This window comes from Polyodon spathula, chromosome 15, assembly GCF_017654505.1.
Source record: "Polyodon spathula isolate WHYD16114869_AA chromosome 15, ASM1765450v1, whole genome shotgun sequence".
Classification (NCBI taxonomy): Eukaryota; Metazoa; Chordata; class Actinopteri; order Acipenseriformes; family Polyodontidae; genus Polyodon; species Polyodon spathula.
Window position 1 is genome coordinate 9,707,434 of NC_054548.1, and position 23,784 is coordinate 9,731,217.

At 38.8% G+C, this 23,784-nt stretch overlaps 1 protein-coding gene across 2 annotated transcripts; it reads right to left on the minus strand.

Annotated features, from left to right (window-relative positions):
• Positions 1-210: 210 nt before the first annotated feature.
• On the minus strand, positions 211-23,243 carry LOC121327879 (zinc finger CCCH domain-containing protein 13-like). 2 transcript variants are annotated; one of them, XM_041272177.1, is made up of 21 exons: positions 22,952-23,243; positions 21,846-21,977; positions 19,007-19,116; positions 14,537-14,651; positions 14,271-14,379; positions 13,904-14,028; positions 12,900-12,938; positions 12,629-12,777; positions 10,816-11,034; positions 10,450-10,617; positions 9,885-10,183; positions 9,123-9,611; positions 8,301-8,501; positions 6,657-7,146; positions 5,876-5,982; positions 4,570-5,718; positions 3,961-4,446; positions 3,112-3,255; positions 2,377-2,577; positions 1,656-1,819; positions 211-1,384 (listed from the first exon to the last, which is right to left on the minus strand). In XM_041272177.1, the coding sequence occupies exons 2-21, from the start codon at positions 21,960-21,962 to the stop codon at positions 1,211-1,213; spliced, it is 5,055 nt and encodes a 1,684-aa protein (XP_041128111.1). In that variant the 5' UTR covers positions 21,963-21,977; positions 22,952-23,243; the 3' UTR covers positions 211-1,210. The 2 variants fall into 2 exon arrangements, with proteins under 2 accessions (XP_041128111.1, XP_041128112.1); XM_041272178.1 differs by lacking the exons at positions 19,007-19,116; positions 22,952-23,243 and having other exon boundaries at positions 21,846-21,926.
• Between the last annotated feature and the right edge of the window lie 541 nt (positions 23,244-23,784).

The window sequence follows — 23,784 nt, forward strand, 5'->3', positions numbered from 1 at the left end:
TACAATGTCGCTGCGAGAAACTGAACAGAATTAAGCCCTTAAGTAAAAATTGTAGTACATGGCCTAACCAAGAATTAACAAAATTTGACACTTATGAAATCGTGAATTAACGAGGAAGCAATGGAGAACCAGGTTTTTATAGCCAGGAAAACATTCCTATTTCTAGTACTGTCATACTACTACTTCATACTGGAGATGTAATTAGTGACTCAAGAGCTGGTGATTGATGCAAATGAATATGAGAGGTGCCAGCACCACTCTATTGTTAAAATTCTGGTTAGTTGTAGTGATTGGTTCTGATCTGCACCCATCATGAGAGCTGTAACCACATTACAATTAACAATGTTTAATGGGAGAGGAAAAAAAAAAAATTAAAAAAATCATACAAATGATCAAAAAGGGAAAATAAACTGGAAAATGTTACCACCTGCGGTGGAATAGCTCAGCAATGATTTGTCACTATTTGGAGAGGAACTGCCATGGGTCCTTAAAACAGCAGAAACTAATAAAAAAAACACCAGAATATAATTTGTGAGAGACAGCATTTTGTATTTTTACCTATAATGTAAAACTGAGATGAGACCTGGCTAAATAAGGTTGTTGTATTTGAATATCAGAACTGCAGCTTGCACTGCATGATGACTTTAATGACACGTTGACAATAAACAATCAGTAGCAGGGGAAAATAAACAAAACACCTTTTGATGATTCAAGGTGCATTGTGGGTTGAGTTAGGCTGCCAACTCTGGGCTAATTAAAAATAAAAGGGGTTAACAATATCTAGGCCTGCCATCTCTTTTACAACAGAGGTGAAAAGCTAGTGAATTCATCTGCCGCCAAACTATTGATTTAGTAGCTTTAGAGATTTTTCACCATTGATACCAAGTATTAAAACAAAACAGAATTTCAGAAGCCACTTAACATCAGTTTAATAACTGATCCATAGGCAACATTCACTTAACAGTAAGAACAGTGCATCTTAAAATACTTTAGCTCATGAGTAAAAAAAAACAACAAAAAAAAAAAAAAACACAAAAATCTTTTAAGCATCTCTCAAAAGATTTTGCAATTAGTTGACAATACACTTTTGAGATCACAGTTCTTAATTAAACAAGTTTTATACAATTCACCGCGACCACAATACGATGAACTGGATCCATCTCTAGGGAAATGCATTTAAACAACGTGAGTGCAAAGGACAGCTTGCAGCCTAGGAGACACAAACTTCAGTTGGTACATTTGGCTGTGAAAGGGTGCTGCTGCTCTCAGTCTTTTCTCGGTTTGGCACTTGGCATGCCATCTTCCTCTTGAACAAACGAAGACTCAACTGGAGTAACTCATTGTCCACCACCGGGGGGTTTGTGTACATCTGCTTTGTTGTGCCCTATTTATGCAACAAAACAACTGTATTAAAATCTTACACTGACTTGTATTATGTAACATCAAGTGATCAATAAAGACAGACTATTTTGTTAAGACAAAACTTAACACTTAAAATACTGTGCATGGGGTATTTTTAAAACAATGAATATCAAAACCGCACTCATTGTTGAGCAAATTAATATATAGTACATCTAAAATCGTCTTACAAATTGACCTTATTTTGGGGTGTATCGCACACCATTTTCAAATAAAAGAGGACTAATATAAAATACCTTTTCATTCTTCAGCAGCTGCTTGCGGATTGCAATGTCCCTCCTGGAACACAGTGCTTTACAACAGGGGCCCAGGTTCCTTAGCAGACCAGCTCTCTCCTCCTTCCTCTTCAGTGCTGCCATGTTGAGGGCACCCAGCTCATGCTCAAACAGATTCTCTGCATCTGGCCTTCCCTGTTGGTCTAGACGTTTAGCGTTGAAGTTACAATTTTAATAGTGAAATAATATATAGATATATATAATATATATAATATTAATATTTATAATATATATAATATATATATATATAAGTCTTAGGTTACTACAGATCAATGACAATTCAAGTATTATAATTAGGACTTCTGTTTATTTATTTATTTATTTATTTTAAATTTGGGTATTTCTGACAAAGACAAAACTTAATAAACACATTCAGTAAATTGCGCCATGCAGAAGGTAAGATAGTCATGTCCAGTGTTCTTCTGGTGTTTATAGAAGCACTGGTGAAACTGACTTAAGGGTTGTTTCACTGTGATCTGTTGGTTAAGATCTAACAGGAGAAACTTTTGACAGAAAACCCCAATTGTTACGTCACTACAGGAGCCGTTAAGGTAAAAACATAGCAACTTACTTAAATGCTTTTCCCAACTCCACAGGCCCAAAAAGATACCACTGGCAAAACATAGAGCAGCACAGTTGCACCTAGCCCTTTTAAGGAATTTTCTGCTATTTCACCGCATACCTTTTGGGTCTTCCAGTTCCCCACGACAGGCCTCCTTCACCCTAGAGAAGAGCTGAGGGCCTGCAAGCCTCTTGGAAATGCCAGTTCTCAACAGGACTGCTCCGGGTGTAAACTTCAGCAGGGCTGCCCCGGGCTCTCGAGCTTCTACATGCTTCTTGGGCATCAGGCTAGACCAGTCCACGTCGATTGCATGCATAGGGTCTGCAGCACATTCAATCAGTGTCAAATTAATACTCATGTAAGGGAATACCAGAACAAATGTTTGAGGTTTTCCAATTGTTCTTAAATATTTAACTGTTGTCAAATACATCAGCTGTGGTGTGTATACAGAAAGATATGTACAGTGTATGGTAAGTGAGTAAATCCCCCCCCAAAGGGGGGGGGGGTCAAAGGGTTCATAAAAGGTGTTCGTGTTTCCACCATCTGTGTATCATCAAAGTATATAATGTTACAACATCATCGTAAAATTTTTTTCATAGCGTGATAATATTTTAGCTCCCGAAGGTTTCCCGTAAACTACCAATGTTTTTACAAAATGCTCAATTTGGAATTTGCAAAGTCTTTCAGAAACTAACTTAGAATCCAACCGTAATAGAAGTTCCTATATATATATTATATATATGTTCAAGAATATATATATATATATATATATATATATATATATATATATATATATATATATATATATATATATATATATATATATATATATTTTTTTTTTTTTAAAAGGTGTACCCAGCATCTTGTCATCATCCTGCTGATCCTCCCTTTTTTCAGCCTCTTCAGCCAGGATTTCATCCAGCTCATCATCACTGATGGGCTCATACTCCTCTCCACCTGATCCAAGGGACTGGACATCTGCTTTACCATCATCATCCCCTACACAAATACAACAGTTAAAGGATACATGAGGTGTTCCTTCAGTTTACACACAAATGGTTCAGCTACCCACTGCCCTAGAGAAATGTAAAGAAGCATCCAATGGTCTAGATTACACTGTGAGAAACCAATTTAGGTGTTGCCAGTCCTCATTTGATCATATTCCAAGGACATAATTCAAATATCTCCCTGCAGCTATGTGCAGACATAATGCTATCAGACACTTCATATATAAAAATAAAGAAATGAAATTGCTTCTACAATGTAGCACAATTGATATAGAAACAACAGCAATGACAAAACATATTTGTATGATTTACATAGGATACATTTGGCCATTTTGTGTATCATTTTCTTAGTGCTGCTATGGTTTTTCTGAATACATATTGACAAGTGTCATACATTATGTATTTTGCTGTAGAATTTCATGTTCTCCAATCACTTCCAAATGGAAAATGTCATTTTTGATTACTAAAAACCAATTGAATTCAGTTTATATTATGGGGAGGAGGGAAGTACAACAGCCAAACACTAAACACAAAAAAAACGCATCCCTGTGTATGAGCCATGAATATCAAAATAAACCACAAATAACCTGCAATGCAGAAACACATCCATAATGTGCAGCTTGTATTAATTATTGCATAGACTGACTCACTGTTTCAGGAAAGCCATCATATTTCTGGAAGCATCTCAGTACCCTACCTTCCAAACTATGAGGTTTCTCTGCTTCATTTGCTTCCTCCAGCTCTTGTAGGCTGTCTAGTGTCTTTTCCGTTCTTTCTGCCTCAACGGGTACAGCTTCACACAGTACCGGTTCAAAGTCTCTTTCCTGCTTAGGCTCTACCCTCTTCACCTCCCCATGTAAAGAAATGTCCCAAACATGTCCCTCTGGCATGTGTCTCTCTCGATCAGGGTCTATGTCTCTCCTGCGCAGCTCTCTGTCCCTCTCTCTCAGCTCCCTGTTCCTATTTGCCTCCCGTCCTCGAGACCAGTCCCGGGTCTCAGGCTCTCTGTCCCAGTCCCGTTGCCTCCCGTCCTTACGCTCCCTCTCTCTGGACAGCTGCTCCTGCTCCCGCTCCCTTTCTCGCTCCCTCTCCCTGCTGTCGTAGGATCCTGCTCGGGAACGTGCCTGTCTCTCCGACTCTGGGGAGCTTCTTCGAGAACTGTGGCTTTGAGAGTCTTGACGATCTAGAAACAAAAACAAAGCAAGTGTTTAACTCCTAAAAGACATCTTCCTCCAGCCAACTGCTGCACATGCATTTACTTAGGAAATATGTACATGCACAGCTAGCAATGCTAAGAGGTAGTCACCTGAAGATGTGCTACGACTGGGCTCCGCTCGCTTCAGCTGATCTATACGGGACTTCCTCTCTACAGTGGGCTCCACAGCTGGGTTCCTCTCTCTCTCGCATTCCCTGTCTCGAGAGTGCCCCTGGAGACGCCGCCTTCTGGCACTCTGGTCATCCCCACTGGGGTGTGACTCGTTTGAGGGAGACCTGAGCCGGCTGGAGGAAGTACGGCTCTGGTTACTGCCCAGACTGCTGCTGCGCTTCTGGTCTGATGCTTTGTGGTGGTGCTGTGGGGCTGGAGGCTGTGCTGGGGGCAGCTGCAGTGGGAGCTCTTCAGCTACTATCAAAGGAGTGGCCGCTGCAGCCGCGGCAGGCGGCTCAACCCTATCCCTTCCTTTGCGCTTCTGTCCCTTCTTGGGCATCTCCACAGAGGGCTTCTTCTCGGGTGCTGCAATCTCAGCACGTTCAGGGACATCCTCATCAGACCAGTCACTAAAGTTGGCCCCTTCTCCTTTGGTGGGCTGCACTGCCTCATTAGTACTACCCTTCTCTGCAATATGCGCTGGGAACTCCTCCTTGACGGCTGACTGGACAACCAGAGGTGGGGTCCTGGGCCCTCGTTTCTTTTTGCTCAGCGGCTGGGCAGCAGCGGAGGCCTCCTCGTCCAAGATGTCCGACTCCCCTCCATGGGACCGTTTGCGTTTCTTTTCTACTGCCTTCTTTTTCAGCGCCTTCCTGGGGGACAGCACGACTACTGATTCCTCAGCAGCCGACGGCTCTGGGTTGTACTTCTCGGCCCCGCTGCAGCCATCGTCGTCCTTCCGGTTCTTCTTCAAACCCTTCTTCTGAGACTTTGTCTTCTTCTTGCCGTCATCGTGGGTCCGGTCTGTGGTCCCCTGATCCTCTGCTGGTGGTTGGCTAGCTGATTCTGGAGGGGGTGGTGGCTCCTTGCTCCTCCTGGACCCCACAGCAGTGCCGTCTGAGAGATGGTCCCTCTGCCTTGCAGCTGCTCTCTCCCGGTGCTCTGGCTCATCGTGTTTCGATCTCTCCTTCTTCTCCACCTTCCTGTCCTCTTCTTTCCACCGGCTTGGTTTCTCCTCTGCTACAAGTGCCGGGGAGCGTGAAGATTCTTTCGGACGCACAACCTGGCTCAGCAACCTGTGCTTCTCAGCTGCCAAATTAAAAGAAAAAAGCTCTGCATTTGGTCTTTAAAGGCTTTAATTAGAGCAAAAAAAAATTGGACAACAGCAAATTGTGTCACCTTGTCCAGTCTAATACAGAGCTCAGCAGTAACCCATAGTGGGAACAGCAGTCAGATATACTCTTACTTTTCTCCTCTGTGCTGTTGCAGCCTTCACTGTCAGGAGAGGCATCACAGACTCTTTTTGGAGAAGGATGAGGGCTGGGACTGCTTTCTGCACGGTGCCGCTTCCTGCTTTTAAGGAAACACAAATAAGCTCAATAAAAATAAAAAACAAAGTTGCTCTGAAGCTTGTCCTTTAGGGTGCAGGGTTAAGGCAATGCATTTTTATTTGTTTTAAAAATAAGAAATATATTTAACAACCAACAAATCTGAACGGATGAAAGTCTCTCCAAAGTAATTTAACATTTAAACCACACTTCTCTCATTGTAATGCTACCTTGATCTGTATTAATTCTGAGGACGTATGCGTTATAATTGAGGTAATTAGAATGCAGATGGGACATGGAGAGTAATAGCTTAAATGTCACAACAGAAAATGTAGTTTGAAACTAGAAGACTACACATTGTTAAAGAATAGGTGCTTATAAACCTTATACCTGACCTTGCATAACTGAACAGAAGCATCTACTCATGGAGACCCAGTGTGTAGGAGTCTGATCACTGTCGAAGTTCTGGTATTAAATCTTGCCAGTGTTTCAGAAAAGTTGAAGTAACAACATATAAATAGTTCCAAATAAACTCATATTTTAGATGTGGCTGGGATACTAGGTAGACCCTAAAAAAAGTTACCTGTATGGCCTTGACACATCCTTTACTTTCTTTGCACAGATTAACTTACAAGTTACAGGTGGTGGTCATGTTTTCTATGCAAGTTGGGTAGCAGAATATTTAGGCAGATCTCTCACCTGGCTTTCCTTTCTTCATGTGGGTCTCTTGGGGTGCGCTCCTCTTTCTGGTCGTCCCTCCGGTCCCTGCGCTCATCACGGCCCTTCTCTCTGTCTTCCCAGTCTCTTTGATCTCGCTGCCTTTCCCTCTCTCGTTGCTCACGTTCCCTCTCCCTGGTCCTTTCCCGCTCCCTCTCTTCCCTCTCCCTTTCTCGCTCGCGCTCTCTCTCCCGTTCCCTTTCCTTCTCTCGCTCCTTCTCCCTCTCTCTTTCTCTGTCTCTTTCCCTGTCCCTTGCTCGGTCACGCTCCAGCTCTCTCTCCTTCTCCCTATCTCTCTCTTTCTCTTTCTCTCGTTCCTTTTCTCTCTCCCGCTCCCTCTCGCGATCACGCTCCCTGGTTCTCTCATCCCTCCTGTCATCTCCTCTGTCTGGTCTCCGTTCATCTTTTCTCTCGTCCCGCTCAATGTCATCATTCCGACTCTGGTGTCTTGTTGGAGAGGCGGGTCTCTGATCTGAAACAGTCACATTGTCATACCAATGTGTAAATGTAAAACTAAATTTCAGAACACCCGGTGTAACAAAGAAGCTTTCAGTTACCCACCCCACTCCCCCAACCCCATCCCACATTTAAACAGGAAACAATGATCTATTCAGTAATGCAGAGATGATCAGTAAGGGGTCTTAAAGGACAATTTAAAAGTAGTGCTGGGACCAACACAGGATATTTGCATACGTATTTATTCATTTTCAAAAACTAATAAAAGCCATTATATTGCTCTGAACGCAGGCAGAGACAGCGTAGCAGCAGCAGGGGCAGGGAGACGTGGCCCCTGTGTGTGTACCTTTATTTTACAGTAAGACATTACAATATGCATGAGTAAAGAATGCATTGTGTAGGCCTTACTTTACCCCAGTGAATTAACTACAAAACAAAGGAGTCCAAAGAGCAGTTCAAGTTAAACCTCGTTTTGTTTGTTCCCAAAATAAAACGGTATATAAAGTTGACACTGCATTTTATTTATTTTTTCCATTCCTTACCATAGAAACGTTTTCATACAGTTTCAACAGTTTACTTGTGCCTTTTTGTAGCTGAACAAGCAAACAAATTAAAATTAAACTTAACACTTCAAATAAAACAAAAACATGGAAATGGCATTGTAAAAGGAAGGGGAAAAAACTCACCGTTTTGGTTCTCGTTTATTACATGCCACAAAGTTGCAACAAAAATTACAGAATTTAAAATTTATATCAATCACTACGCAAAAAAAGCAAGGCATTTCAGAAGGATGTGCTTGCCTTTTCACCTGTCCCATGAGATTCTGACTCTGACTGATTCTTGACCCTATGTTTTTTTTTAAATATATTAAATCTCACAAATCACACATAGCTCTTTTCATTTGCCATTTCTGAAACTGTTGCACAACTTCTGTTAAGGCGGTAAATAAGTGCAAGGTATTTCTAGCAAATACGAACATCTGATTTTTGTATCCAAATAAACACATCAAAAAATATTAAACTTGAACGTTCCGGTATTTGTCCCAGCACTAAATAAAAGCCCCAGTTTTTCTGCTTCATGGTTACTGTCTGTAAACCACTTTTGTGAGCAACTGTACTTTCCAAGACTAAGAAATTCCAAACATTCATTTGAGCAAATCTGTGTCTGTACCTCTATCTCTGTTCTCTCTGCGGTCCCGCTCTGCATGGCCTCCTCTTCTGTCAAAGGAAGAGTCTCTGGCTTGCTCTCTCCGATCGCCCTCATATCGATCCCTTTCAGGCACTCTCTCGGAATAGCTGCTCCTGGATTCCCAGTTCTCATTGTAGTTGCTGGTGTTGCTGTCAAACTGACTCCCTCTTGCCCCACGGGTCCCTTAAGTAGGAAAACCAGAAGGTGCATGACGTTTCAAGACTAAACTAAATGTCCCTTTTCTTTGCAAGGGACAACTTTAGAAGTGATTTTAGCCCGATTTGAAAAACATATCACTCAAAGGACGAAATGGTTATTCTAGCCTTTGGGGAAAAAAAAGGTACGACGAAATGAGTTATTTACACCCATTCATTATTTACAAATTATGCATAAAAACGCCACAGCATCGCATTTCATTTTGAATTTACTTTCCTAGATAAAAACTAATCCAAGTCTGAGAGCTTAACAGACTCCTCTGCATTTGACCAAATGATGACACCAGTTTTTTAATCCCATATGAATCATGCAATTATCACTTTCTGTTTGATTCAGTTATTGATTTCATTGGACTCCACTAGTGGGAGGGCACAAAAGTCCAGTAACAACACCAAAAAAACACAGTAAAAGTAACTTGGGATACAGGAAGGTCTATTGGTAACTGCAAAGCCCTTACACGCATGACATCCTGGTTCTGAATCTCACATTAGCCCATGACAACGATGTTCAATTTCCAATAAAACTGAAGAAAATGTCCCTTTTGACCCGCCACCCCCTTTTTTATTAACTAGCACAGTTACAAAATACCCTTTTCTGGTGGCTCGGGTCCTCTGGCCCTTCCTCTCCCGGCTCTCTCATTGCGAGGTTCATTCCTGGAGTCATTCCGAGTCTCATTCCTGGTATCCGAACGATTGCTATCCTCCTTGGTGTGGCCACGTCCGTAGCTCCTGTCCTCTTGGAAAGGTTCATCCTTCCTATGGGCTTCCCCTCGGTCCCTCTCTCTCTCCCGTTCGCGATCTCTCTCCCTGTAATCGTGCGAGTCGCGGGTGGAACGTGTCTCTGCTCTCGGATCCCGAGCGTCTTTGCTGTCCCTGTAATCTCGGGTCTCCCTGGCGTCACGAGTTTCCCGTGTGTCCCGCGTCTCTCTAGTTTCTCGTGTGTCCCTGCGGTCCCGGGCCTCCCTCCGCTCTCGCACCTCTCTAGACTCTCGATCATCCCTTGGCTCACGGGAGGTGCCCTGCTCCTGTTCATAATCCCGCTCCTCATGAGTCTCCTTCTCTCGTTTACCTCGACCCTCTATCCCACAAATCAAGACACTAGGTTACATTAAATGGTTAAACTAGATTCAATTCTGGTGAACGTGCACACATTAAATGGTACACAGTTGTAAAAATGCCTCAAACATGGCATACATTTATTGTTGGAAAGTATATTCAAACAGTGTGTCTGGCAGACAAAGTAAACGAGCAAAACTTCTACAAACATTCTGCTTCATCAATCTAATTAGTTTCTCAATGTTAGAATCTACAATCAAGTGTTTTAAGTCATGAACGATCAGCTTTACCATACCTTCCCTCCGGTCATGTCGTCGGTCATGTGCAGGAGGGCTCCGACCTCTCTCCTGCTTTGCTTTGTCTCTGCCCTGGGAGTGGGTCCAGCTAGGGCTAGCCCTGCGTTGTGGGGAGGATGGCCGGGCCAGGTATGGGGAGCAGGAGCGCCTGGGGGAAACTGCCTCCCGCTGGCAGGGCGAAACTGAGCGCTTGCGTCGGGGAGAGGGAGAATGCCTTTGAGCCGAGGAGCCAGAGTGGGATGAAGGGGAGTGGTGCCTAGTGGGTGTTGGGCTGCGATGTCTTGGAGGGGTGGGTGATCTGCAGGAAATAAACCAATTGTGTTACCAGCCTATATATAGTTACCTTACAAGCACAAGGAAAGTAACTGGGTCAAGTGGTTTGAGCAAAGCATTAGGATCAAAATTCATGCTCTGCCCCCCATTTTTAATGTCAAGTCCCCATCTCTTCCCAGGATTCTAGAACTAGTCCACATAATTTAGTTTTCCAACAGTTTTATATTCTCTGAATGGATGAGGTTGAGGATAACACATGTTGGCGTTCCCCCCCAAAAAAAAAATAAACACCTGCGAGAGGGTGAGAAGGCAGTTTTCTGTGTGGCAGATCTTGTTAGTGATGGTGACGATGATTTCCTTCTTGAAGGAGAGAATTCCCTGGAAGGGGAAGAGTTACTGCCAGAGCGGTCCTCTGGCGACTGGGATATTTTCTGTTTATGGGAGTTCTCTGAATGATCCCTGTACAAGGCAAGGATAGGGATTTGAAATACTGTGCAATCTAACAGTGGGCTTTAATTGACAATTTATTTGGATGGGAGAAAGGTATTGTGAGGTTGAGACTTGTACATTGTTCCCCCTCTCCCCCAAGTACAAGTTTTATATTTCATATGGATACAGAGAAAGTGGCACAGGTTCTCGGTATGCCCAGCTGCTTACCTGCGCTTGTCCTTCCTTTCTTTGCTTCTTTGCTTCTCGGAATCCCTGCCCCTTTCTTTGGTCTCCCTTGATTTGTCTTCCATTCTTTCTTTAGCTTTGTGTTTTTCTTTGTGCTTCTTGACTACAGGACTCTTCTCCTGGACAGTGGGGGGAGGAGGAGGAGGAGGAGGACTTGGGGTACGAGGGCCTTTCTTTTTACCCTGGACAGCCTTAGAAGACCTACAGAGAAATCAAATTCAATCATAAACACACGTGAGAGTTTTAACAAAGAAAATGCACTAATCTCATCTCTTCTCTGAACATTAGCAGGACAATGACTGTGGGAGCTCATCTCTGCAATTACCTGGCCCGTAGCTGTTTTGTACATTACATCAACAGTGTCATCATTCAGACACTGTCAGTGAAAGATGAAAATTTTAACTGTTCATTTTGGGATAGTAACAAGCACAGACTGTTGTACTACAGCACAATCCCAGATAAGATGGTGGTGGTAAATATCTGCATGTGTACTCAATCCATACAGTACATTCTAGAGAAGAAAACAATCCCATCTGTTTCACACGAGGGCTGTCAGTTAAGCCTCCAAATAGCAATCGACTAATTGTGCACACACAATGTTTCATCTAGACACGCGAACCAGTTCCTGCTTTGAACTGACGAACCACATACAAACATCAAGGATCCGGTTCCAGAGAGTACTATTATGTATTTAATAAAACAGATTAAAAGAACATAACACAATGAATTACCAAAGACTTAATTTCTGTCAAAAATACACTGGATAACTATAATGGACACGTTCATACGTTTATCTTGTTTTGGACTACTGTCTGATCACGGCTGTGTTTAGTTTGACTTATTTTTTGCTCGCAGGGGTTGCGAATCTGTGGCACACAGGGCTACTAGCCCTGGCACGCCTTTGTAGCGTCAGGAGAGAAAGAAAACAGACAAACACACATAACATTTGCAACAAGCCTAAAGCAAGTTTAACATACTACAAGTGCCACTAAAATATTTATTCTAAACAGATTACAGTACTATAATGTAATCTGTATAAACCAGACACAATTTTATGAAAAACGTCTTTAGTTACAGCTACAGTATCACATCTTGTTAATACTGTACCACCTAACCGTCACCATCTGTAAAACACACACTGTGGAAATATCTGCCTAAAACATAATAATAATAATAATAAATAATAAATTGATTTACTTACGACATGCAGAACCACTATAGTTCAAGTTGATCTTTACTCCAAAATTGCGTTTAACCATTTTTTTTTTTTTAACATTATTTAACACTGTTAAATATTTATTATGTAACAGTTAATTTCAAAACTTCAAAAGACATGCAAACTAAACACAGTCAGTTCTTCAATGTGCACAATTTATTTACAGGCTGTTTGCCAGGAATACAAACAAGCCTGTTGTCCTGCTCTGGATCCAAGGTGGCGCACTTTTTGTTTACATCGAATACACAGAGGGTGCGTACTTACAAAGCATTTTCAAAACTGATTTTCTGGTTGGATGGGACCAGCAAATCAGACGCTAGTTAACACAAGCAGGAAAAGAACAGCACGCCCACTGCTTGTCTTTGGCAGAAATAGCGTAAATAGCAAGACAGTGTGTTTGTGCATTTTCGTTGACAAACTTAATGTTACCAACTATGCACGTTTCAAAAATGCAATTGCCGAACAAACTATGGTATCGATTTCCAATTCCCTTCCACATTCTATACAGTACATCGATTATAAATACCGCATCATTGGAGGAATCCTATTTCAAGTACAGTTCACATTGTTCACACTGACCTCTGCTGGTCTGTGCCTGGTGAAGATAGCCCAGCTACCTTTTTTTCTTTCTTGCCTGAAGCAGCCTTGGGACTTGCTTTGTGTTTAGGGGAGCCACTGGATTTTCGGGATGAAGGAGATCCTTTGGATTTGACTGGCTCAGGAGACGTCTTAAAACAACATGGAGAAAAGTCAACACATGCAACACAGTGCAGGTATTGCAACCTTGTTAAGCTAGCTTTCCCACCCAAGATGGTCACCACTATGCCTAGAGACTGACAAATAGTCTTACCTTTGAATAGTTGCTACTCCTTCTCTTGCTGATGTGCTCCTGTTAAAAATGTTATAGTGTGTCATTTGTTTGATACTCTACGGAGTGTATTAACATAAACCATTTTAATCACCTCCACAAATCTCTTATGCAATAATTTAACTCTTACTATTCATATTACACATCATATCTCACTATACTGTATTGTTTACTTTACCACTATAAGAAATACTGTTGAGTATTTGCACATACCTGTGGTTACATTTTTTATTAATTGTAAGCTTTGTGAAACTGTCAGTTAACAAGGTTCATATAGAAGCACACAATGGCTTTTGCTGTAATAAAACTGTTACTGTACAAACTGGAGATTATGGATTATTTCGACAACTTTATAGATACAGGGCGATTTCATAGATTGTACAATATCGCTGGAGCTTCTGCTCACACACTGATATAATGACATGTTTTCCCAAATGGTTTTGGAACCAGAAACGAAATACCCGGTTCAGAGCCGATTCCAAAAATCTCCTCAAATGCACATCACCAGATAACAATAAGAATAAACTATAAAATTCAAAGTGTAACATGGCAACAGGCATAAATGGAACGTCTGCTTCGTTGTGATTGGACCATATTACATTTGCATGACAAACCGGATAGCACAAATGGCAGTGACGTTGCTACAAACATTTCTGACTTGATGTGCACAGAATCTTATAGTGCACAAGTCAGTGAGTACATCAGTGGCACACTGTGTCCAAGTAGTTAAATAAACATTTTGAAAGTTTCCTTAATTTTAAATAACACCACTCCCTTTTTTTTTTTTTTTTTTTTTTTTTAGCTAAAGCACCCCCCTCTTGCCCTCTTGGACGTAAACGCCCCCCTTTGGCTTCAGAATGCCCCTCATTGAGAAACACTGGTTTATACAGTACTAGCAACTTTTTCAGCTATAATAGAAAATACTTTTGCGTTACATTTATCCTCAAATAAAATTTTAAAAATTAATAATTTAAAAAAGAAAAAACCTTATTTATGACAATCTCCTCTCTCTTTTCCATGTTCTCCTGCTCCAGCTTCATCAGCTCCCGCTGAATCTTCTGTCTCTTCATTTCCAGGGACAATTCATAATCATAATCGCCATTGTCAGAGTCTGAAAGAACAAAGCAACATTACAGTAATGCTAAACTTCTTGGTTGGGCTTTCGAATACAGAATCCCAAACTATTCGAGTCTATTAATTCCGTGAGCAAAGTGATAACTTAATAAAACTACCTAAACTAGACCATGGACACCGTTTCACTTGCAGATCAGCCTTGTCAAGTATTTTCCTTTAGACATAAAAATCTGCTCAATTTCTTTTGCTCATATTTTGATTATCTATTCACCATCCCACCTTCTCTATTGGCTTCCCACTCTGTGGGTTCATCTTCACTTTCCGGAGTACGCTCTTTTGTTATTTTAATATCTTCCTTTTCACGTTGTCTGCTACGTGACGAGTCTCTCTGTAAATGAAAGAATACAATACGGAGCATAATAATTATTATTCCCTCCCCTCCACCTTTATATATTACTGTTTATATTACTGCTCAAACTTAAATCTACAAAGACAGTCTTACTCCCCCACACACAAATTCAAAACTTGAAGTAATACAAACTTACTCTAGCAACAGGAGAAGTGGGCTTGTCTGGATTTCTCTTTTGAGTATCTGGTTCAGTGTCTTGTCTTTTATTCTTCATCCTCTCTCGAAGATCTCCCGTAGGTCTTTCTGGTGACCTGTGAGGATCATAAAAACAATAGAAATTGTGTAAAAAAAAAAAAAATAATAATAATTTTATATACATACATATATACATACACACACACACATTATATATATATATATATATTAGTTTGCAGGTTTTATTTTTGCTCATGTGATGTCCCTTTAAACATATTGAGCCAATTCGCTTTCTTATTAAAACACTAATTGCCAAAGGAAGTTGTTTCTTTTATCCTCATGTCTTGATTGAGTTAACAAATGACATGCATTGATCTCACCTGATTCTATTTGAATCTGCATTTCGTTCTGGCACTAACCGCAGAATTCAGCTTATTAATTTGCAATTAGCAACGCACTACTAGAAACTGGTATTCAGTTATGGCTTAACAACTATTAATTAAGGTTTAAAGGGAGGGAGAGAGATGGAAAATAAAAACCAAAAACTAGAAGTCCTAATTATGTAAATTTGTATTTTTCATTTTTTAAACAGACAGGCATATTTGACAAAATGTGCACAAAGGAAAACAAGTCTATCAGGAGTACAAGGGTTTAAATTAGTCAATACAGAAAGGAAACTCATCTTCACAAAGACAGGTTAACGTTAGTGTTGTAAATCGACCCCCGAAGTTGACATCGATTATCGTGCAAATTCTAACGACGATTATCAATCATTAACCATTAAGTTAAAGTGTAAAAAAAAAAAAAAAAAAAAAAGTGTAAAAAGAATTTCCACTGTAAACATAACAGTAAACAAAAGATAAATAAATCTATTAAAAAAACAAAAAAAACAATCCCACTGTCCAAAGGGGGGGAAAAAAAAAATTACAATGTATGAATTACGTAACCCAGCTTCTAGTTAATGCAGCCGTCCCTCACAGTGCCACACCTGCAGAGATGAATTTCACTTGTTGCATATTTGAATAAAAAATGTTCATGACTTTGCATAGCCACTTACATTTAGATATCTTCAGAGAATACTATATCGCAATTTTTCCCCAAACAGTACATTCAAGGTAGCCTACCCTTTCCTGCAACAGAACTTTCTACAGCGACATTCTCTGGTTGATCATTTTATTTTGCCTCTCCATACTTGAATATGTAGAATATCTCTTTCATAGAAGTATTTGGATTTATTAATTGATTTACCACATTGCAATGTTTCGTCCATGTGGATTGACTTACATATATTAAAGCCCTACCTATTTCACGACTGGGAAATTCATTATTCACTGTGAAAACTGTCTATCTTGTGTACTTTTACCTTGCACTTAAATCCAATGAAGTTATGTGTATCGTTCCAGGTTCCTGATGCGATTATGAGCTTGTTTTAAATTTAAAAAAGAAAACTGGACAGGCTTTATTGATTGACACTTAACAGCAGCCAATAACCACTCTGGGCTCTCCTCACAGATTGGTAGATATGGGTATCTGGAGCGGGTTTAGTATCCTAGGAGATCTCAACTGATAATGTGAAAAGAATGTCCGAAATGAAGAAAACAAATCTACAATAATTACTGCAAAGATCATGTAGAATAATTTTACAATCTACATTGTGATAGTGGCAAACTATTTTGTACAACCTGCAATGTTTCACTGGATCACATGTCAAGCTACAATCCAGCAACATTTAGACTCAAAAACAAAAAAAGTTGCAGATAGTGCTATGCTTCAAAATGAAAGGTCAAAAAAAAAAAAAAAAAATCTTTTTCTGAAACAGCGGCATGTGATAATATAGTAATGTTAATTATTATTATTAGTTTCGCTTAAGATGGACAGCTACAGCTGGGACTGATTTAAAACAAAATGTATAAAATAAAGCAGGTTTCTCTTGATCTCTGCATCATCATCCTGTATCTGTTCACAGACGCATCACATTCTCAGTAACTTTTAGAAGCAACACCACAGATTACGTTCTTGACAGTAAGTTAATATATACAAGACACATTTTTAATTTTATGGAATATTGGATTTCATTACAATATTATCGATTTGTTATCATGGGGTCCCAATCGATAGATAATTTGATTATCGTTACAAGCTTAGTTAACATACAAGATTGTAGGTTATAATGAAGCCAAGAGCACAAAAGAAACGATCACCAAAACAAACTAATTGAAAAGGACAACTAGAGAGAGAGGAGATACACACTATCTAAGATTTTTAGGATTGCTTATAGAAAATTGTAGAGTATGATATCTTTCCAATACCTTTTTCAACTATTGAATAAGGGAGGGTTTGATATTATAGATCAGACCTTCTGTGGACAACAGTTTTTATTTTATTTAACCATTGTAAAAACAAAACATTACATAGACCTTTTTTTTTCTAAACTTTACACTACAAATGTTTAGTACAAAATATAACTGGAGGGAAATAAATAAATACATTTCTGCCAGCCAGAACGGTGATGTCAACCAGGGTCTCTGATATGCCTGTAGCCACTGCCTAACAGTGGTCTGCTGGAGTCGAGATGGTATTCTTTGCACCAGTCAGGCTATCCAAGAATCGAGTAGCAGAGAAAGAGTGCAACATATGAAATCACTCCTAAAAGGGAAGGTCTTCAGGTACACAGGAACAAACAATCCAACAATGGCAGGAACAACAGAAGCATCGTCAACCTAATCTTCACCCAGGATGAGGCAACGGAGTATGCAAATCTCCAGATTCCATTTTTGTCACAGGCCAGGGTTTAAGTATTTTTTTAAATACGCTTGTTTTCCAAACTGTACCAATGGTAACTACCTTTCACTGCCTTGGGACTAAAAATCAGGTGTCCTCAGAGTTGGTCAAAAACAAAGTACGTCTAGTAACCAAGATGTGGACTTTGTTTCATCAAGGAAAGTCTGCAAATTAAATTTGAAATGTGATGTTGTAGCCAGAGAAGGCACTCTTATTCCTGATTTGTAAACAATAAACCGGAAGTAAAGAACATGTACAAGATGGAAGAAGAACAACATGTATCAACTAAGTGCCTTTTCATTTCACTGTACCTTCTTTTTCAAAGCCTTCAATAACTATTTCATCCCTTGAGTGATATGTAATTCCATACATATCTTCAAATGCATTGTTCCTAGCATTATTTTATTTATTTATTTTTAAATTTTTTTTAAAGAGTTGCCATTATGTTTTGTATTTTTGCCCATCCCTAATCTGGTTATGCCTAATCGTAGCATTTTACTGAACTGTAGAATCTCAGGACACATACTACATATTTTAATATTATATTACAGTTTATTGTAAAGGCTGGTATTTCTTTAAGTTGAATACCGTGGAAATGCTTAAATTAATTCTAACATTACACTGGCATGGTCAACTAAAGACAGGACGCCTGACTTTTTACAAAAGGTCTCAATGTCCTGTATTAAAAAAATAAAAATAAAAAGTTTTAAAAAAATAGGCGTGTCAGTAAAAATTCAAAATCCACCTGTTTATGTGGTGATTTTTAGTCCTGTGCGAATCAGGCTTAAAATGACATGGATTTGTGAATGCAGTTTCCTAATGTCTGTAATATTGCAAAAAACAAAACAGTTGTGATCAGTGACAAAGATTCTAATCATCTCAAATAACATCTGTTGCCATAACTGATCCTCCACAGCACAGGGAAAATAAAGTAATTAAAAAAAAAAAAGAAAGATTGAGCTGGAGGACATGTGATGGCAAAAACAAATTACTTTGTTTTCCCTACATTTGTCAAATATATACAACACTAGAAATGCTTGCGGCAAACTGCAAAAACCGAGCCAACTGACAGGAAAATATTTGTTTTTATACACTTACCATTACACTTAAGGTTACTTAAAACATAAAAAAATAAAAAATAAATTACTGACAATACTTGCTTTTATTGTTTAGCAGACTGTTACTGTGATGAAATGAGAAAGATAAAGGTCCACAGGGATATCCTATTATATATATATATGAAATGCTATTTTATTATTATTTTTAATCCCAACAAATTGTTCTGGTTGGTTATCCCCCCCCCGCTGAAAATTATTACATTGCAGAAAAATGAATGGGCAAATCCTATGAAATTAAAAAAAGCATGTGACACCATGTTCTACTAAATTTACACATGCTTTTTTAGCTCACAGTCAGTTGTCCCAGCTTGGAAAGCACTCCACTGTTGTCATCTGTCCCATCAACTTGTTATTTTGGAGCTACTGACTTCTCTACTGAACATATCATTTGTTAGTTAAACACACACACACAATCAAAACAACTATCTAACTAGACTTGGCTTGGGCCTCATACTGTACTTTACTTAAAACGGTGCTGGTAAGCAACACTTAAAATGTAGCAGATGTTTCGACCCACATTTAAAATTACTGGAACCCTAGACCTATCACTGGTTAGTTGTCTACTTGCTTACCTTTTGTATGAACCACTATTGCCTTTCCCTCTTGGCTGGGGTCCATGCCTGTACCGACAGGTATTTCCATAAACACAATTGCCAGTCTTTTGCCAATTTCGACACTGTGTCTAAAAAAAACAAATAGTAAAAAGAAAAAAAAAAAAAAAAAAAAAAAAAAAAAGCCCCAATTCAGCATACAGAAAATCTTTTTCTTTTGAGTCTCATCGGTCATTGCATTCAACTTCACTTGAAAAACAACAATTTTCAATTATATGCAGTAAAAGCCATCGAGCCTGAAAATAAATGCCTTTTGATTGTATATGTGACTATGCAATGGTAAAGAGTTTCAGGACACGTGCAAGTAAGTGACGAGTTATAACCAAGGTGGGACAAAAGAGTCTAATAAACCCTAACTTGCAACTACATTTTGGTTGACCTACTGGAGACCTTACTGTTGAACCCTGAAGTGTTTTTACATTTAAAAAACAAACAATTACAGATCAATTTCAGACATTTTTCTGTTTCACAAAGTAATTGTATGTTATTGCCAGCTGGTTGACTAAAAAAAGCAAGCTCTGGTTTTATGTCACTAAAGTTTATTCATATAATTTAAGTGAAGCATAGTGTTATTTTATCACATTACGGAGAATACGTTTGGCAAAAACAAAGCTACATAATGCATCTACAATACACATTATTCAGAGTTGACAAAGATTCAAACAAATCCTTGGAGTACACAGCACAAGACAAAATATTAATTTGTTTTGATTACAGTGCTATCACATACCCAGGGTCACTGACCAATTGTGAAATGCAAACTTACAGAGGACAGTATAACTGCTGATCACAGGATTAAACCAAACCATTTTTATGAAACCAGATCCTTATTGTTTATTTAAATAAAATAAATCTTTATTCAATTTATAAGGGATGCTTTTATTCAAAATAAATAAATAAAGCTGAATGGTTCTGTGGTTTGATCTGACTTTCTACAAAGTTATGAAGGGTAATTTTTTCATTTAGAGTCTGCAGCTAATAGTGCTGAGTATGCAAATAACACATTTAAAAGCAAATCGAGATTATGTAGAAAAACACACTGCACGGATACAAACAGCACAGGAAGCATGCCATTAATTTTATTCGAAGCAGTATAACTTCACAATACACAGCCGATCACATCCGATCCTGCAAGACACAATGCCCACTATTAACTGATGGAACTCTGCCAAGCGTAATTTACACATGCTGCTACCAACTGAATGGTGTGGCTGTAGACTGATCAATGCACCATTCATTATGGGTCTAAAACAGTAAATTCAGCCCTTACCAGAACAGAATGGATTCAGATGCAGAAATACGACAAACTGTAAAACAAACTGCCCAGTTTAACCACGTTCAATAAAAGAAAAGGTATTCATGTAATTATCACCATTAAAATGCTGAAACAAGATCTTTTACAAACCTGCAAAGCCAGTTTGAGCGAGCATTTTTTTTTTGTTTTTTGTTTTTTTTGTTATTGTTGTTGTTTCTGTCTCGGGTTAACATGCACGGTGCATGAAAACAACTGCCGGATTACTTTGGCATAGACCGAGTAAGCACAGTAAGCACTGTTTGTGGAATGCCGTTTTGGAATGTTGTTTTGGAATGCATTGGAAATTGCCAAATACTGCATTACAGTGCTTTGTTTCACAATTATTTTCACACATTTTCTTTCTTTTGCAGAGTTACAAAATGTTTACATATCCGATGGACCCCCTGGGACCAGTTAAATCGGACGTAACAGGCTCCACTGTAATCTGTTGAAAACGAATCATTTCTCTAGATAGTTTTATTAAAATGCATCATGTCTTGAATGCAGATCCCTGTGGCTCAGGAAATCCAGGCTCATGCACCAGTTTATTGCTTTGTTGAAATTTCACAATTCTTTTTCCTACAGCTGTTTTAACATTTTACAAGGTTTACAAACTGCAATACAGTCTTTGTATGGAAAACATTCACTAAAATACAAAATAAATTTAAAGAATGAGTGACACATTCGTTGTCTTAAAAATGTGTTTATTTTAATAAAATATGCTACAGTTTTGGTAATTATATATACCTGTGTGTGTATTATAATATATATATATATATATATGTGTTGTGTGTGGTGTGGTATGTATATATATAATGTATACATATATGTATATCATATGTATATCACATATAATATTATATATATATATATATATATATATATATATATATATATATATCCATATATATATATATAATTTGTATTGTTACTGGAAATATCGGTGGTCGAAGTCCACCACTAAACAGTGAGCTGATTTGTCAGTCACATTACGAGATAATAGTACGTAAGTTTATTCTCGTCTTTTCTTTTAGTGCATCAAAAACTTTGAAACGAAGGTAATTTTCATGAAACAAATGTATTCCCCTTGACCCCAGCAAATATAATGTGACGATATATGGCTTAAACACTTTCTTTTACATAAACATAAGAAACTGGTTTCTTATGTTTACGGGAGGGATATATATATCTATATATAATATATTATATATATATAATATATATATACCCCTTATATCATTCTCTGGTAATAATCACACTGGGATGACTTTGCCTAATTGAAAGAAAGCTGGTGTACTGGTTTAAAAATATTCAAAAAAAAATAAATTAAATCACAAAACAGGAAAACATTGGTTTTAAAGACCAAATTTTGTATTTAAGTTAAGGAAATCCATGACTGATGCCAATAAGGGTGTGTGAAACCCTGTCAGAGAGTTAAACAGTTGCTGCACTAATTTTAGGAAAATATTAATACAAAATGCATTTATTTTTACAATCATTACTCACCTCGGCATTGCTTCCTGTGCTTGGCCCCAGTCTCTCAAACACACTTGGTCTGCGGGAGGTACTGTCTGATATGGTCTTTGAATTTTCAACTGTTACCTTCCTCCTGATTTTGGACATTCTGGACACTTAGAACTTGAAACAAACAAACAACAAAGTTTTGTTGAAGTATGATTTACTCAGACCAGTAGGACCCAATTTATTGGGGTGGATATAGACAGGTACTGATGTAACTAGTTATCAATCCTCATACTTGATAAAACAACACATAGTTCCCTATGCAACAGTTGCAGCCTGTATGGCTGCAAAGTGCAACATTAAAGAGCATCTGCCTTCACTTGCATCAAATGCACCTGCTTGTAACTCAAACATGAAAGGTATGACAGTTCTAACCCCAAACATCTACACTATTTTGTTTCAGACTTTTTTTTAAACCAACCTGGCCCTGTGTTTTAATTCCACCTAATTTACAAACTACCAGGAGTATTTTGAAATATGTCACGCTGGATGACAAGTTGATTAACTGCCCACACTTCATAAGGAAAAGGGTGATAAATGAAATGGCAACAACAAGGTATGTTTCTGGTGGTAGATACTGTTGAGCGCCTTTCTCTGCAGTTAACATTCCTTGAATATATACACATTGGACATGGTTGATGGGTGCACTGAAGAAATTATGACATAACGTAATAAGACACCAACAGATTACAATGGCAGCAGGCCATGCAACTTTAAATTTTACATTTTGTATGTGTCATACAGTCGGACACATTACGGTACTATAAGCACGGTGAGTGCAGTGTCAATGAATATAATGTACCTGCTTCTTGCATTTTTATAAAATCTCAAGTGGTAGTCAGAATAGATCATAAGGCAAACATTTTCACCATTTACGCACTCGCACAACTATCTATCACACAGAAAACAAACAACATCAGGGTGATGAATTAAAAAAAAAAAAAAAATCTTAAACTTCACAATACCTGCTACCGCGCTACAGCTTCTGAAAGCATCTTAAAGCTGGGCCGAGAATTACTTTTAGGCCTGCTCTCCGTCGGGGTTCCCAATTGAACGCCAGATTACAAGAACGAGAGAAAATAAATCCTTACCCGTAAAATGTGTCCTACTGTCGCTGAGTCTGAATTCATCAAGTTGGACGGTTCCTCCCCGTTTCAAAAAATGAAATATTGCTCATCTCCCTGCACTGGGTCACTGATGTATGAGTTTGGCAAAAGGGATGCGCGAGGTATTGTGGGAACTTACTGCTGGGTCGAAACCAGCCAGCAGGGGGGCTGGGGGTCAGTACTGAGCACCCCAAACAGGTCAACATGTTGGCAAAAATATTGCACCGCTGTACTGTTCATCTAGATTTAGAATCTGTGTATATATTAGCATACATACAAATACAAATGTAACAGTAATTAAATATCTCATAGTTTAAAAAAAAAAAAAATCTCATAGTTTTCAAAAAAGCGCCAGCGCTCAGCACTGCACTTGGTTGTGCTACACTACATACACTGTAGTACTGATCCAATGTGGTTCTGTGGTAGTCTGACTGACATTCAATATTTGAAACATAGTGAGAATCGTTGAATGTGTGTGTTTATGACTTGTTAGGATTCGCTTCAATCTTGCTCTATGAATGCATTTTACGGTAGCTTTTATAGGTATCCCAGTGACAGCAGTAAAGCTTATCCAAACACGTTTTTACTGAAATGACTTATCCATCAACGTTATGCAGTGCTCGAAAATATTGTTACCAGATTATTATATATTTTTTTTAATCATGTTTTTGTCTCTGTGAGTAACATCAACGCATGTGTGAGTGTATGAGTACAGACTGGAGTCGTGAATTAAGTATACTGTTTGCTAGCTTTCACACACCCATTTATTTTTTTGGGTGGGGGGAGGGGGGCGGGGTTACGTTGTTTACTTTTTACGA

Excerpts from the sequence above, each read along its gene's own strand:
- LOC121327879 (XM_041272177.1), bottom strand. The coding sequence starts at position 21,962 with ATGTCCAAAATCAGGAGGAAGGTAACAGTTGAAAATTCAAAGACCATA. Across the intron at positions 12,939-13,903 it reads AGGAGATTGTCATAAATAAG|GAGCACATCAGCAAGAGAAG; the intron begins GTTTTTTCTTTT and ends CATTTTTAACAG. Across the intron at positions 12,778-12,899 it reads GGAGTAGCAACTATTCAAAG|ACGTCTCCTGAGCCAGTCAA; the intron begins GTAAGACTATTT and ends TGTTGTTTTAAG.